Source organism: Rhamphochromis longiceps, linkage group LG9 (assembly GCF_057381845.1).
Source record: "Rhamphochromis longiceps isolate RC_006_pf linkage group LG9, R_longiceps_female_GT1.1, whole genome shotgun sequence".
Lineage (NCBI taxonomy): Eukaryota > Metazoa > Chordata > Actinopteri > Cichliformes > Cichlidae > Rhamphochromis > Rhamphochromis longiceps.
The window spans coordinates 16,561,274-16,576,658 of NC_140565.1; the positions used below are offsets into that span (position 1 = coordinate 16,561,274).

Below are 15,385 nucleotides of genomic sequence, written 5' to 3' on the forward strand. Positions count from 1 at the left end.
GAGAAGAGTGTGAGAAAGTGGTTAGCATTGAGGGAAAACAATTTAGGAGCATCAAAAGAGATTCGCTCACTCTCATTCACAACAGCAAATTGGGGCACCATAAGAGCAGAGAAGTGTGTGTGTGTGTGTGTGTGTTCTCTTGAAGTGATTACTTAACAAAGAAACAAAGTGTTCAACACTCCAATCAAGGTGGAAGTAGACCAAGGAAAAGAACATTTTTGAGAAAGAACAGAAAATGAAGGGCTGGGCGAGGGGTGATTAGAAGAACTGGGAGACATTGTGCTCCCCTGCTAGCATAGTGTGGGTAAAATACTAGAGGTCTCCTTGTGTGTGTAGTGTTTATAATGCAGCTTAAGAAAAGCTAGAGTCCATCCTTCAGCTTTATGAAAAATGAAAGGAAAATGTGCTTTGTAGCTCAAAAATGCAAAAAAAAAGAAAGGAAAAAAAATAGAAAAAGTGGAGGGGAAATTTTACATTAGCATGTGGATGTTAAGGGCAAGTAGCTGGACCGGTAACTTTATTTACCTACAATACCTAAACGCATTGTGGGTGTTTTGTGGGTTTGTATATACTCACAGGTCTGAGTAGATATGCCAAGCTTTTTCCCTGTATGATCAACAGTGGGAGTTGTGTCATTGACAGAGCGTGGTAGAGAGTTTCCACAGATGCCATGGCCTGGTCAAATCTGCCCGCCAGACCACCCAGTGTCACTATTGTATCCACCTGGAAGAGCGACGAGAGGTTAAGAAAACTGAAAAATGTTAGTGTTTGATAAAGCAGTCTGTGGCATTATGTTAGTGTTTTCTTTGCTTCAATTAACATTCCATCAGCAAAACGACAGATGTAGCTGTAGAAAACAAAATATGATTAAAAACAACTACAGTGCATGCATTTTGATCAAAATAAATCACACTTCCTGACTGATGCTATGTGATTTGGGGAAAAGATATGAATCATGAAAATATTATGAAATTTAGGGGTTTGTAAATGGAGGACTTGTACAAATTATCAGGTTAGTTAGAATGACTGTAATTTGTCTGCTAACCAACACATTTCAAAGAACTTCTTAGTAAAATGAGTAATACCCAGCTATTTTCAAGAATGAACTATGGGAACAAGAAAGAAAACTGGAAGGACTCGTCTTCCCTCTGGTTCTACACACATTCTACTTTCCCAACAAATGCCATTCAATTTTTCTAGCAGTATACGCTAAGTCAAAGAAACAAAAGAAGGGCATTTGGAGAGCAAAACACTTTAACAAGGCCAGTGCCCTATCTTGGCTTTATATAATTCTACTGATAGACAGACACACAAACAATAAAGAGAACAACAAGGCTTTCATTTTGGCAGAGAAACAAACACCAGGGAACTCAGAAAAAGAAATAAGATGGAGAACAGATAAAAAAAAAAACAACTGAGCTGCACTATCTGTGCAGAAATGTGAAGAATTAAACCAAAGGTGGACAAAATTATTATCAGGAACTTGTTAAAAGCAAATAAATTGCTATTTCCTGGAATTTCAAAGTAACTTCAAAAAAGGCTTTTCTTAACTTTGGGGCAGGACTTTGCTATAGAACAACCTATACGGCTCTGAGCAGCTATATCCTCATACAAAGTCTCCAAGCAGTCAAGCACCAGTGCTGCCAGCCTTAACATCAGACAGTCTAAGGGGCAAAGGCGCTGTCACATCCTGACTGACCGTTACACCAACATGAAAAATGTTCCAATGAACCATCAATCATACACTCTTTGATGTTTGCACTTCAGCCACATACAGCATAGAAATACTAGGTAATACGAGCTATTACTATTTTCATTTTTCACCACCAGTGGATAGCTTGGGCTGCAGAACAGTTGTGACATCCAAAACCGAATAATGTAAAGGTTATTTCTCTGTTTAACAATTTCTGACTTTAAGAATTTACAGTGAAGTGAAAAGAAAACTTTTCAACACCTTCGAACAAGCAAACACTTCGCACCTTTAGCCTTAACAAGGTACATTAAGCACATTTGTTTAACAAGAGAAAAATAAATATATATATACATATATATATATACACTCAACAAAAATATAAACGCAACACCTTTGTTACTGCTCCCATTCCCCATGGGATGGACGTAGAGACCTAAAATTCATTCCAGATACACAATATAACCATCCCTCCTAAACAGTGGTCACAAATCAGTCCAAATGTGTGGTAGTGGGCACATCTGCCATATTGAGATAATCCATCCCACCTCACAGGTGGGCCACATCAGGATGCTGCTCTGACATCATGAGTAGTGCACAGGTGTACCTCAGACTGCCCACAACAAAAGGCCACCCTGGAATGTGCAGTTTTTTGCGCTATTGGGGGTCTGGGGACCCAGAACCGGTCAGTATCTGGTGTGACCACCATTTGCCTCATGCAGTGCAACACATCGTCGCATGGAGTCTATCAGATTGTCAATTGTGGCCTGTGGAATGTTGGTCCACTCCACTTCAATGGCTGTGCGAGGTTGTTGGATATTCGTGGGAACTGGTACACGCTGTCGTATACGCCGGTCAAGCACATCCCGAACATGCTCAATGGGTGACATGTCCGGTGAGTATGCTGGCCATGCAAGAACTGGGACATTCTCAGCTGCCATCTGCCCTGAACAATGTGAACCATGATTCATCCGTGAAGCGCACACCTCTCCAACGTGCCAGACGCCATCGAATGTGAGCATTTGCCCACACAAGTCTGTTACGGCGACGAGCTGGAGTCAGGTCAAGACCCCGATGAGGACGACGGGCATGCAGTTGAGCGTCCCTGAGACGGTTTCTGACAGTTTTTGCAGAAATTGTTTGGTTGTGCAAACCAATTGTTCCAGCAGCTGTCTGGGTGGCTGGTCTCAGACGATCTTGGAGGTGAACCTGCTGGATGTGGAGGTCCTGGGCTGGTGTGGTTACACGAGGTCTGCGGTTGTGAGGCCGGTTGGATGTGCTGCCATATTCTCTGAAACGCCTGTGGAGACGGCTTATGGTTGAGAAATGAACATTCAATGCACGGGCGACAGATCTGGTTGACATTCCTGCTGTCAGCATGCCAGTTGCACGCTCCCTCATTGCTTGTGGCATCTGTGGCATTTTGCTGTGAGACAAAACTGCACATTCCAGGGTGGCCTTTTGTTGTGGGCAGTCTGAGATACACCTGTGCACTACTCATGATGTCAGATCAGCATCCTGATGTGGCACACCTGTGAGGTGGGATGGATTATCTCAATATGGCAGATGTGCCCACTACCACACATTTGGACTGATTTGTGACCACTGTTTAGGAGGGATGGTTATATTGTGTATCTGGAATGAATTTTAGGTCTCTACGTCCATCCCATGGGGAATGGGAGCAGTAACAAAGGTGTTGCGTTTATATTTTTGTTGAGTGTGTATGTATGTATATATATATATATATATATATATATATATATATATATATATATATATATATATATATATATATATATATATATATATATATATACACAGTTGCATAACTGTCCACCAGTGTCAGGCAAAGTCATGTTGAAATATTTGGCCACTTTTCCATACAAAATATGTTCAGCTTCAAGATGATTAATGGTCGCCTTAAATGTAGGGCTGGGTATCGTCACTGATTTCTAGAATCGATTTGATCCACGATTTGATTCAATCCGATTCTATTCGATTTGAATCTGGTAAATTTAGCCTCAGACAGTCAGAAATATTATAATTCTGATCACGTATCAGTGCATTTCCATATTTTTATTTCTATAAAAAGAAAGCTGAGACTTTCGAGACTTTATCAAAGGTGTAAGCATCACAGCAGATGCCTTTGTGTCAAAGTAACTGAGGATAAAACACAGAAAAACATGAAGGCAACTTTCTTGGCCTGGGATTTTACAAAAAATATTCTGCAGTAGATCAAAAACGAAAGAAAACCATTAATCAACATATGAACATTATGCTGCTGAAGTGAAGCAGAGCAAAGTTACAGCGGTTTTATTAGAGACACAGCTAAGCGTTTTGCAAGTTTGCATAATTTTAAAAAGTTTACATTTGTTCAGTAGCCTATTGAACAGCAGAAATGAGGCTTTCTTTTCGGAAGCAAGTAAAAGGAAAAAACACAGCGGTCGACAGCACTGTAAACAACTTGTGTGTAATAAGCAAGCAAATAATGCAGAAAACAGATTTTTAGACGGGAAACTGTTCTTGAAGTACAGAGAGAGAGACAGCTACCTCTGCATGAAATGTGATTTTATCGTGGTGGAAGCAAAAGAGCAAAAGTAAGAGGGAATTCATGACGATGTTTATGTGAAGTGAATTTTGGATCTTCTTTTGCTGCTGGTTCATTCAATATTGTTTGGAGAGAGATAAAACCTGCAGCTTCAGAATAAGCACAAAAAGGGCATAAACACGAAGCGCTGACCCGCTGAAACATTAGAATCAGCGAGCTGTCGGCTTTCAGCTTCAGCTGTCCCTTATATTCCCTGCAATATTTATTTTAAATTCAAATTCGGGCTTTAACTAGGCTGTTCCATAACCCTTCTTTCTTTTTTTCTTTTCAAACTATTCCTTAGCGGATATGAAAGTGTGCTTAGAATCATTATCCTATCCACTTCTTGTTCAACTTCAGCATGGAGACAGATGGCCTATTATCTTCAAGTAGTTTTGGATATGAAGCAGAATTCATAGATGATCAAAGACCAGTCCCTGAGGCGGTGAAACAAGCCCAAACTACAGCATTTCCACCACCATGTGTCCCAACTGCCATGAAATTATCCTAAAAGGCTGCCTTTGGTTTGTGCCCAAGTATCAACTGCCATTATAGCTTGGATTGATCTATCCACAGGTTATTATTTCAAAGCTCTTTGGCTTTGTTTTAATTTCCTAACCATTTTATTTTTTCTAATATAATTTTTATAAATGCAGGTTAATTTTTTTATAGTCTTTTCCCAGTTGCAGAAACACGCACATTTGAGACCAACTTTGCAGGAATTAATGTACCTGCAGATCCTGTGATACATTTTTCATGTTCTTGGAGACTCCTTCTTGCATCAGAAAGTTTGCTCCTGGGCTGAAGTTGCTAAAGCAACTAATGCTGCACAAATTGGGACATTTGAAATCTATGCTACTTTTAGATGATATTCCTCAAAGTGGAATGCTTAATTTCTCCGGCTCCATACATACATAACCATTTTTTCTGAAGGCCTTGTATAAGTGTGCATATGTGTCAAGCAGTAAAGCTGGGCAGGGAGTGCAGGAGAGCTGATAGAGTGAAGTGGTTACTTAAGTTGAGAACAACTTGAAACAATTTTGTATATATTCTTATATATTTTTGTACACCACCAAAATGGATTTTAAATTAAACATCATAACAGGCCAACATGCACACTTTCAGCTTTAGCCTAAAGTGTTTACAAAAGTATAACATTAACTGTTTAAGAATCACAACCATTTTTATACATAGGCATAATCACTCATTTTCAGAAGCTCAAAAGTAATCGGACAACTGACTGGCAAACAGTTTCATATACACGTGAGCTCTGTTCCCTTAAAAACAAATTAAGCAGATAAAAGATCTGGAGCTGATTCTAAGTGTTGAATTTTCATATGGTAGCAGTTTGCTGGAACTTTCAATATGAAGTCCAATTGATGTAATTAAAGGTCATCATTAGCTTGAAAAACCTAAATAAACCCATCAGAGATATTGCAAACACATGATGTGGCCACAACAATGGCCAAATCAACAATCTGTTACATTCTTAGGAAAAAAGAAATGCAATGGTCATCTCAGCAGCACCAAGAGGTTTGAAAGACCAAGGGAGACAACTAAAGCAAATGAGAACAATTAAACCAGGTCACTTATTTTTCCTGATGACACAACTATTGATAGAACTAGCAGACTTTTGATAGAAATCTCTGATCAGATGGATAATGACCCAAAGCATACTGCAAAAGCAACCCAAGAGTTGCTCAAAGAAAAGAAACTAAATTGACTGACTTGGCCATTGAAGATCTGATAAATGTTCCACCCAATGCAGCATGCTTTTCAATTATAAAATACACAACTGAATGCAACAAAGACACACAAACAAGTAACAAATGAAGGTAGCTGCAGTAAAGGCCAAGCAGAACATACGTCTTTAAAATTGGGGTAGTATGTATAAAATTAAAGCCGAGAGTCATAACTTCAATGACATCTTTGGGGGTTTTTTTTTGTCAAATCCACTGTGGTAGCGTACAGAAGCACAGCTACTAAAAATGTGCATTTGTGTAAATACTGTAGATACGATTATAGGCTTATTTTTTATATGTGCGTGTAGGGCTGTTCGATATAACGACATATCGGATGACGATATAAAAACGTCTATCGTTTCATTTTACGCTATCGTTTGTTTTGTGGTGTCGCAAAATAAACTGTTTACGGCAATATTTTTTCATTGTTTTGATGGTCACTGTAGTGGCTATATTAATTTCTTGAAGTTCACTCTTTCTCTTATATTTAATATAACCACACTACGGATGGAAAAGCGCCTGTTTTTATGCCTTGTCGTTAGCAACAATGATGGTAAAACCATCGCTTGTCCGCTTGTTTATTTTCCACATAAACCTTTCACAATAAAGCTCAAGATGGATACACACACACACACACACACACACACACACACACACACACACACACACACACAAACATATATACACTCATCCCCCCTCCCCCTCCAAACGCCTTCTACGCTTATTCCCCTCCGATAGATCAAGGAGACCAGCGCTTATGCTGCAGGGGTGGATGCACTGTCTACACTGGCTGTCTCTCACCCTTTACCCATCCCTGTTGCTTGTCATGTGTTTCTTTGGTGCATTAAGAGTTTTTTCATGTGCTATGTGCAGAGGTGTTTTTTCTCAAACTGTTTTTTGCTCCAACAGGGAGATCAAACTGATCTGGAGCTGGAAAAACTTCACGCAAGTCGAACTGCCCGAGATTCACAGAATTTACAGAAAATGTTACATTTTTGTGATTTATATCGTTATCGGGACGATAGATGTTTTATATCGGGATATGAGATTTTGGTCATATCGCACAGCCCTATGTGCGTGCATGCTTTGCCCATTTGTAATTACACTGCAGAAAACTACTGCAGTGTGCCTTTGTCAGCCAAAAAGGCCTTTTTTATTACCTTGTTTACTTGACAACAGTGCACTATTACTTCAGTGTATTCAATGTTCTTCATCACTTAAAGGAACTAAGCCATAACTTGTGCTTTAGTTCATAACAGGAGCACAAATTGCCAAACCAAATATGTCATAACTGACTTTCTCCCTCAGGAGTTGCAGTTAAAACAAAACAAAGTGCTGAGATTGAGGTTATTTCAACATCTGGCAGACGCCCCCACATGCAGAGACATCACCTAACTGTTAACAACACTTGGTAAACAAACTCCACTCTTAACATGATACAGATATTGTTACTCTGTGATTTTTCTTTGTGTTAACATATCGCAAGAATGAAACTGCTGAGCAAGTTAGCTTTTAGCAACCGTTACTCAAACCAGAGTCAAAAAAGGGCTGTTTTTATCTACATACCAATAGCCTACACATTTAATGTTTTATAGCACTATGCCCGTGTCAACCTGTGTGTCAGAGTGGATCATCTACACTCAATGACCAAGGTATACCATGGTAGTACCGGGTTAGGCCCGCTTTTGCCTGTAGAACTGCCTTAATTCAGGGTTTTAGAATGGTACCTGCTGTTGTAGCTGATTTCCTTCAAAGTTAGATGTGTTTTGCATTCGTAGATGTGCTTCTGCATATCTTTTAGAAAGTGGTTATTTGAGTTACTGTTGCCTTAATATCAACTTCTAGCAGTCTGGATATTCTCCTCTGACCTCTGGCATCAATAAGGCATTTTCACTCAGAGAACTGCTGCTCACTGGATATTTTCTCTCTTTCACCCTATTCTCTGCAAAATCCCAGTAGATCAGCAGTTTCTATGAAATACACAGACCAGCCTGTTTCCTCCCCATTCTGATGCTCGGTTTCAACTTCAGCAACTTCAGTCTTTACCTAAATGCATAGAGTTTCTGCAATGTGTAATTAGGTGTATCTGACAAGGTGGCCAAAGAGCACGTGTGTTTTTGAACAACAGTGGAGGTCTGCAGGACAAAGTAAGGGGATTTGGAGATGTGAGACAATCTGTCATTACCACCTGTCACTTTTAGTGCAAATTATTATTCAATAATAAATCCACAGAACACTTATGTATTTTCTTATTTAAGTGTGACCTCTTACCTGCAACAGTAAAGCCCCAAATTCATCTGTGATGTCCTCCATACCCGTATTATAGCTTAGTTCTAAATTCTTGACACTGTGACAAAAATACAGGACACGGAATCTTAAAAAAATAACAAATACTGAAAAAAGAATGCAGAACAATGAGAAGAGGATGAAAGAAACAAAACAAAGTATTGTGTTTCAACGTCCAATGACACACCGGCTTGCTCAATCTTCGCTTTCCATCATCACTTCTGTTGTGGCAGCTACGCATATCAAAGACTACACAACTGTATGAATTTTTATTTGTTCATATTTCATGTTTGTTTACTAAAAACAAACCAGTAAGCGGAGCAAGGAAACTCTCATGGCTCAATGAAGAAAACTTCACAAGCTGATTTTATACATTTGGTCACTTCTCTTTACTGGTTGGCTAGGAGACGAGGAGTAAGCAAAAAAAGAAACAAACACAAAAAAACCCCCACTTCCATTTATTAAGGATAACAACCAAAGAAAGACTAAAGAAAGTAGAAATAGGGGATTGAGAAGAAATGAGCTAACTAAACAGAGCTGTGAGAGGATAAACAGACCAGCAGACCTATCAGACTTGGGGACACACATACACATGTGCGCTTCTTAGAGAGGAAAACACATGTAAACAGCAATTGAATTCACACACAGAAGAACTAGCTGCCCACAAACACATTCACAGAGATACACACTTTTCAAAGCACTAACACACAAACATAACTACACATATATAAATATATATATATGTATGTAAACAAACACTAATCTACCCAGCATAATCCCATGGTAACATTTTTTTAGGGAGGATTTCAACCAACACAATATGAGATCAATTGAGTGCTAAGCTGTATGGAGGAAAAACATACGGGGGCTGATAGGGCGACTCTTCAAAGCCCAAACATCACAATGCCCAGTAATCTGCATATGTTATTACTTCATCTACATTTATAATTCATTAAATGAAAATCAGTGAATCTGAAAACAAAAGAATACGTATAAAACTATCATAAAAAAGTATTTTATATAACCCATGCCTATTCTAAGTGCTGAAAAGAACAAAAGGTCAAGTAAGAGTTATAGTGGGTAAAGAAAGATGGAAAAGCCTTGGGAAACAAACAGAAAAAGTCATCACCAGCAACTCTTACAGAGAGCCAAAAACTGATTGCCAGGCTCCTATCTCTTGCAGGCAAACAGACGGACAAACAGTGTGTGCCGGTTCAAAGGCAGATTACATATTAGCTGGGGGAGAAAAAAAAGAGCCCACGGAAAGGAAGGACAAAAGTATAGCTCCTCTTAAAGCCTGGCAGTGAGCAACAGAGTAAAAATGTGGCAACATGTGAATATGAGATGAATGGGTTTCTGTAGCTTAGCAATGTGAAGTGATTGGGGCGCTAGTATGTGATTGGAGCAACACTTATTATGCTGTTAAAAATTCTACTAAAAGGACAAAAAGAAACAGAGAAAGGTCAAGAGGAAGGCAGCGTCAAAAGATAATGTTCTAGGACAGTGCTCGTCTTAACAATCATCACTATTAGCATTTTTAAATTAAAAACTGTGCTGTTTACTAAATTACTAACATTATGGACATTCTGTTGGCATTTTGGGAGTCAGGCTGGAAACTGAATGAATCTCTGGATCGTGTTATTGTCTGCGTGTCTGGCTCTGCAGCAGCAAACTGGGCATGAGGCGCTGAGCAGCCTGTTTAGCTCATTTCAGAGTAGTGCATATCAGCTTGTTGGGAAATGTTTTTACACTTTGAAAAAGATCACAACAAAAGTGAAGTATTTCATATTTTAAGACAGCCAAATCTCACTTTGCATTTTCTGTGTAGGTGTAATGCTATTCCAATGATATTTTTCAGCAGCTATTTCTTCGGGGGACGTTGAGTGAGCATGGATGGTCTTTTCAGGCAAAGAGATTGTTTCATATCCATACACCCACACGCATTCACTACAGGGATTTGCCACAAGAAAACCGACAGTAAAACACTACTGACCTCTGAGCACCTGATCTTAAGTACCTGAAGACTGAATGCCTTACTTAAGGGCACAAAACTGAGGGAGACGTGAGCCTTGCTTATTTCTTTTACCCGGTGCTACATCTGCAGCCAGTTAATGTCATAAAAACTGTTAGTGAAATGAAATAAAAAAAAACAATTGTTTCTGAAAGTGATATGTAGATGAAATGTGACTTTAATAAAGCAATATGGACTAAAGCATATGCATTATGCTCATATGAACATTTTTAGCACAGGGGTACCTATCAAGCCCAATTATCGCCAAATAATCACCAAATAATACTATAGTTTGCTAATCTGATCAGTGCAAACAACAGATTAGGATTTTATGTCCGTAATACTGCCCAATACATCTGCCCAACATGGACTTTGACCTTGGCATTAGGGATATTTGGATAAGCTTTTGCCACCTGCATCCAGGACTTTATGCTGTCTTATAGGACTGGAGTTTAACAGTCATTTTGATAAATTCAGAAGAAAGTGTTTTCCAAAATGTCAAAGAATTCCTTTAAAATATAAACCATAAATATCAGAAGTAAGTCAGAACCATATATGAGCTGTGTGGCATTTACCTGTAGCTGTCGCTTCTGAATCTCCTCCACCATGATTGCAAGACATTTGGTGTAGTCCGTAAGATCCTGGTCAGCTGTTTCTATCAGCTTGCACCCCTACACACGCACAAATATCAATATATTAAAAACAAATCACAAAAAAACAAGCAGGCAACAAAACACAATCCAACAGATGTACATAAACATAGATAGTGTAACAAATACCTAAGATAAGGGATAGGGGGATAACAGAAAAACTGAAAGCGATAGGGAGATGGAGAGAGGTATAAATCAGTGTTTTACTGTTGTCTGGCTGTCTTTGGCTTGTGTTGCTGAATAATGTAGAGGTTCCAGTCAGTGGCCCTAAACTACAACAACCATGCTCCGGCTTACTTTCCTTCTGTCTCTTTCTCTCTCTCCACAGTGTCACTTTCCTCCAAAACACAGCGACTTTTCTACTTTACTGACACGCGCGCGCACACACACACACACACACACACACACACACACACACACACACACACACACGCAGTCATATCAAACTTGTTCGCTGTGCTCTGTTTGATCCCATCCATCCTCCCTCTCCTCCCCTCCTCTTCCACCAACCCTCCACCCCCCATCTCTCCCTCCCTCCCTTGCTGATGCTTTTCTGTTTTCTCCCTCCCATTTATGCAGAATTATTCACCGTTTGCCAGAAATCTCTGAAGGAACAGCTCGCATTTTCCCATATTTCTGCTTCAAAGGCATTACCATAACAGACTGTTTTTCTCTCACCCCCCTCAAAAAAAGGCATTTCTCTCTTTTTTTTTCCAGACAACCTGTGTGATTTTTGTGAAAAGGGTCTAATATTACAGATAGCTACAGAGAGAGCCGGGGGAATCGTGAGAAGAGAAAAAAGGAGAGAGAAACAGCTGAAGACATCAAATAATCTGTGATGGGTGCCTAATCATGTGTGTGTTGTGTGTACGTGTGATGATACCGAATCTGCATTTCAAACTGTAAACAGTGTGCATCAGTAGCATCTGATCAAAGTGACACAGCACAAAGATCGCACAGGCACTGTATTTTGTTTTCTCTAAGGTGTGGGTGTGTGTATGCATGTCTGACTTGCCCTGTATTAATTATTTATTGAACAGCGCTTGTGGGTTGACATTTTGCTTGCTATAAACAATGGAAAGTCCCCTTCATGAAATCATTTGCATTTTATTTTTATGACCTTGAATAGCTGAATCTAAATATGCCTACATGTACAAATTTCTTGCACAGTGAGGTACACAGGGAGTAAAGGCTACAACGAAGAATGTCAAAGGGGGACTCTGGAGAAGCACTTTCTTGTACCTGGACCGTGTTATGTTAAATCTGCAAACTTAGTCACCTACAAAAAATGCAGATTGCTTTGTCCATTTCCAATATCCTCATCCAAAGTTTAATCTTTATGTGTAGCTAACCCTTTTCAAATGTTATTTTTGTGCATTTATCCCGTTTCTAGTAGTTTTGTATGGATTTTTTTTATCATTAGTATTATAATATTTCATGATCACTGATTAATGAAGACTTTTTAAAATATAGTGTTGATTTTTAGCAATGATTAATTTGAAAAAGTGAAGAAGATGCTCCTCCATCTAAGAATCCATCCTCTTAACTGTTAAGGCCTCAGTTAGGACTGATTGGCTGCCTTGCAATCACCGGTTACTTGAGTGTTCCCCTGAATGGTTGTGAGTGGTTGCTGGTAGTTGCAGTGAAATCACTTGATAAACCCCACACATCCAGGCTCAAAGGCCAGTCAGTGACCCTGGTAACCACCGGTTGCTAGGGAAAAATGTATATTACCTGACTGGATGGTGAGTAAGTTGTTTGCTGTCACTACGTGGAATTAATAACAAAGAGGTGTATGGTGCTGCACTAAAAACCTGCACAGCTGTAGCCTGTTGGAAAGATGCCAATGTGTCTGCAAACATTTGGCAACTATTTGCTAGGTGGTTGTGAAACAGTGAAGACTGAAAACTGGTAGTTTAGATTGTTTTTCTTACTGCTGAAACCAACATGTTTCAAAAGATCTAATATTTACTCTGAAGGCAAACGGGCTCTATTTCACGTTTGTGTTGCATTTCTTCGAGTTTCACTATTGCTCAGTGCTAAGTTTTTAAGTATTTGCAGACAAGTTGGCATTTTCCATGCAGACTACGGCTAACCGTGGCATTGTGCTAGCGACCCAAACAAATACAAGCACCCTATTTGCAACTGATTTCAACTAGCAACAGTCGACAATCTCCAAGAGTCACTTTCCAAGCATTCAGGGAATACACATTTTTCCCATGAGACAGGACATTGCTGAAATCATTCTCCAAGCTTGTGTGACCCAAACGTTATCAAATTCAGGGTCGTGAAGGGACTGGAGACTATCGCTACTGAGACTGGGCAAGAGGTGTGGAACACCTACTGGTTAATTTTGAAAACATTTGTGTGGGATGTGATGTATGACTCCGAAAATATTTAGTAAATGCGAGTGTGTGAGATTCAACCCAAAGATAAATTTGTATTTATAAATGCTAAGAGGCAAGTGCTCATAGAAATGATTACATTTTCCTTCAAATATAGGTCACCTGTGTCGTGCACACCTATATCATCACAGAGAGTAGACTTTCAGCTGTGCACTAAGCCAGGAGGTTGATCCTCTCTTTAGCCCAGGGGGCACAAGCAGAATTCTAAATTTTGACTTGCCAGGTGACAGGATGGTTTTCCACTTTGCCTCAGTTTATCTGATGCAGGCACGAACTGTGTTCAGTGAAAATTGGCTTTGAAGCTGTTCCTGAACCCTATCGGATATTTTCACTACAGAATCACGTCTGTCACATCTAATGCCAGGCCCAAAAGCGCAGCCATTCAGTGACCTCGTCTCCTGCATGATCTCAAGATTCTCTGAATAGATTACTATCATGTAGTTAAGCTGAGCATCTTCACAGCCTATGTAATTTTGCATTACTCTTGAAAAATGATTTTGTTTCTCTTTTTCTTACTCTTAAGAACATTAGTTTTTTTCACAGAGTGATAAATTTCTTTCTATCTTCACTTCTACAAGCCTCTTTTCAGAAGTGACAGATACAATGCTTAAAATACAGAATAAACTGCTGAATGTCTCCCTGTGTATTAATGGCTGGGTGTGGTGATTTGAGTGGTCAGTAAGAAGAAAAATGCATTTAACATTTACCATATACAAATTACCGTACTAGGCTTTTTAGACAAACCAGCTGCTCCAGATGTTGAACTAGGCTACCCTTTGTTTCTTGGACTAATCCACTATAATTTCTAAGCAACTACCTTTTTTTCTTTGTACATCCAGATGCTACAACATGTGTTATGGACTCTCCCTACAATCCTACTTCTTCTGTATGAACACCTGTAGGTATAAGAGTGCGTGCAAGTTTTGTTCCACTTACCTTGTCTGCATAGAAAGCTTTGACCTCTGCTGTAATGGAATCAAAATCCCCACTGATATAGTCGGGGAGAAAGCTGGATATAAGGACAGAAAGATGGGGGTTAGTGAAAAAGACAGCGGGTTAAGATTGCAAGAATGACAGAGCCAAGAAGTGAGAGTTAGAGATGGAAAAGAGAAAGGACACTGCGGCATGTGTCAGCTCTTTGATCTGTGCAGCGAGGGAGAAGAGTGACGCCGCCGGGACAGACGAAGAGACATGGAAACTGACAGGGTGAATCTCTGTGGCACCGAGCCTGGCCCTGTCACACACACACACGGCTGACAGAAGATATACATAGATTGATGGGAAGGTACACCCAAACAAACGTGGCAGAATACAGAAGCAAAAGTTCATGTTGATACTGTGATAGTTAGGTGCATAAATGCAAACGCATCAACAACAGATTGGATGCAAATTACTCATTAGTCACATCTAATAAACAGATCACTGAGTTGGTGTCCTTCTCACACGCGCAAGCAAACAGAGCATCATGTACATGGTGTTCAGATCTTGAAATATTCCAGCACACGGGATGAGTAGATTCTCCATTAGAACTGTGCATCAGTTTTAATAAACAGAGGTCACAGTGTAATTGGATGTTTTGACGCATAGGATCAAGTAAAGACTATGTTGCTCTGAACTGACATCAGTTATGTTTTAGAAAGGTATGTGGACTAATGATAGGAATCTGACAGAGGACACAAATAAATTGCACGGTAGTTGCTTTCAACTAAACTTCCCTTGTAAATCATTTAAGTCTAGTTGAGTTTCTATCTTTAAAGGAAAGTATCAACAAAAAAAGCACTGAATGAATGAATTGAACCATAAGTTAAGCTTCGTTTTAAAATTTTTCAATTAAGCTTGAAGAATAATCACCTCGACTTCCAACTTGTATTAATGCTGACAGCTTATTATTATGCATTTATTATGCATGAAACAAATGTAAAAAGAATGAAAATAAACCTGAGCTACTTTTGCCAATTTTATTCTTGAAAGTTTATGGTTTGGTTAAAGAAGAGCACTTTCTATATAGCCGCTT

The 15,385-nt window shown here is 39.4% G+C and overlaps 1 protein-coding gene across 4 annotated transcripts in view; it reads right to left on the bottom strand.

Annotated features, from left to right (window-relative positions):
- tpk1 (thiamin pyrophosphokinase 1) overlaps positions 1–15,385 on the bottom strand; it is a 125,036-nt gene that overhangs the window by 56,660 nt on the left and 52,991 nt on the right. For all 4 annotated transcript variants that reach the window (XM_085418520.1, XM_085418517.1, XM_085418518.1 and 1 more), the window contains exons 5-7: positions 14,308–14,380; positions 10,892–10,987; positions 577–723 (exon numbers count right to left, since the gene is read on the bottom strand). In XM_085418520.1, coding sequence (XP_085274646.1) covers positions 577–723; positions 10,892–10,987; positions 14,308–14,380 — 316 coding nt within the window. The remainder of the gene's footprint in view (positions 1–576; positions 724–10,891; positions 10,988–14,307; positions 14,381–15,385) is intronic.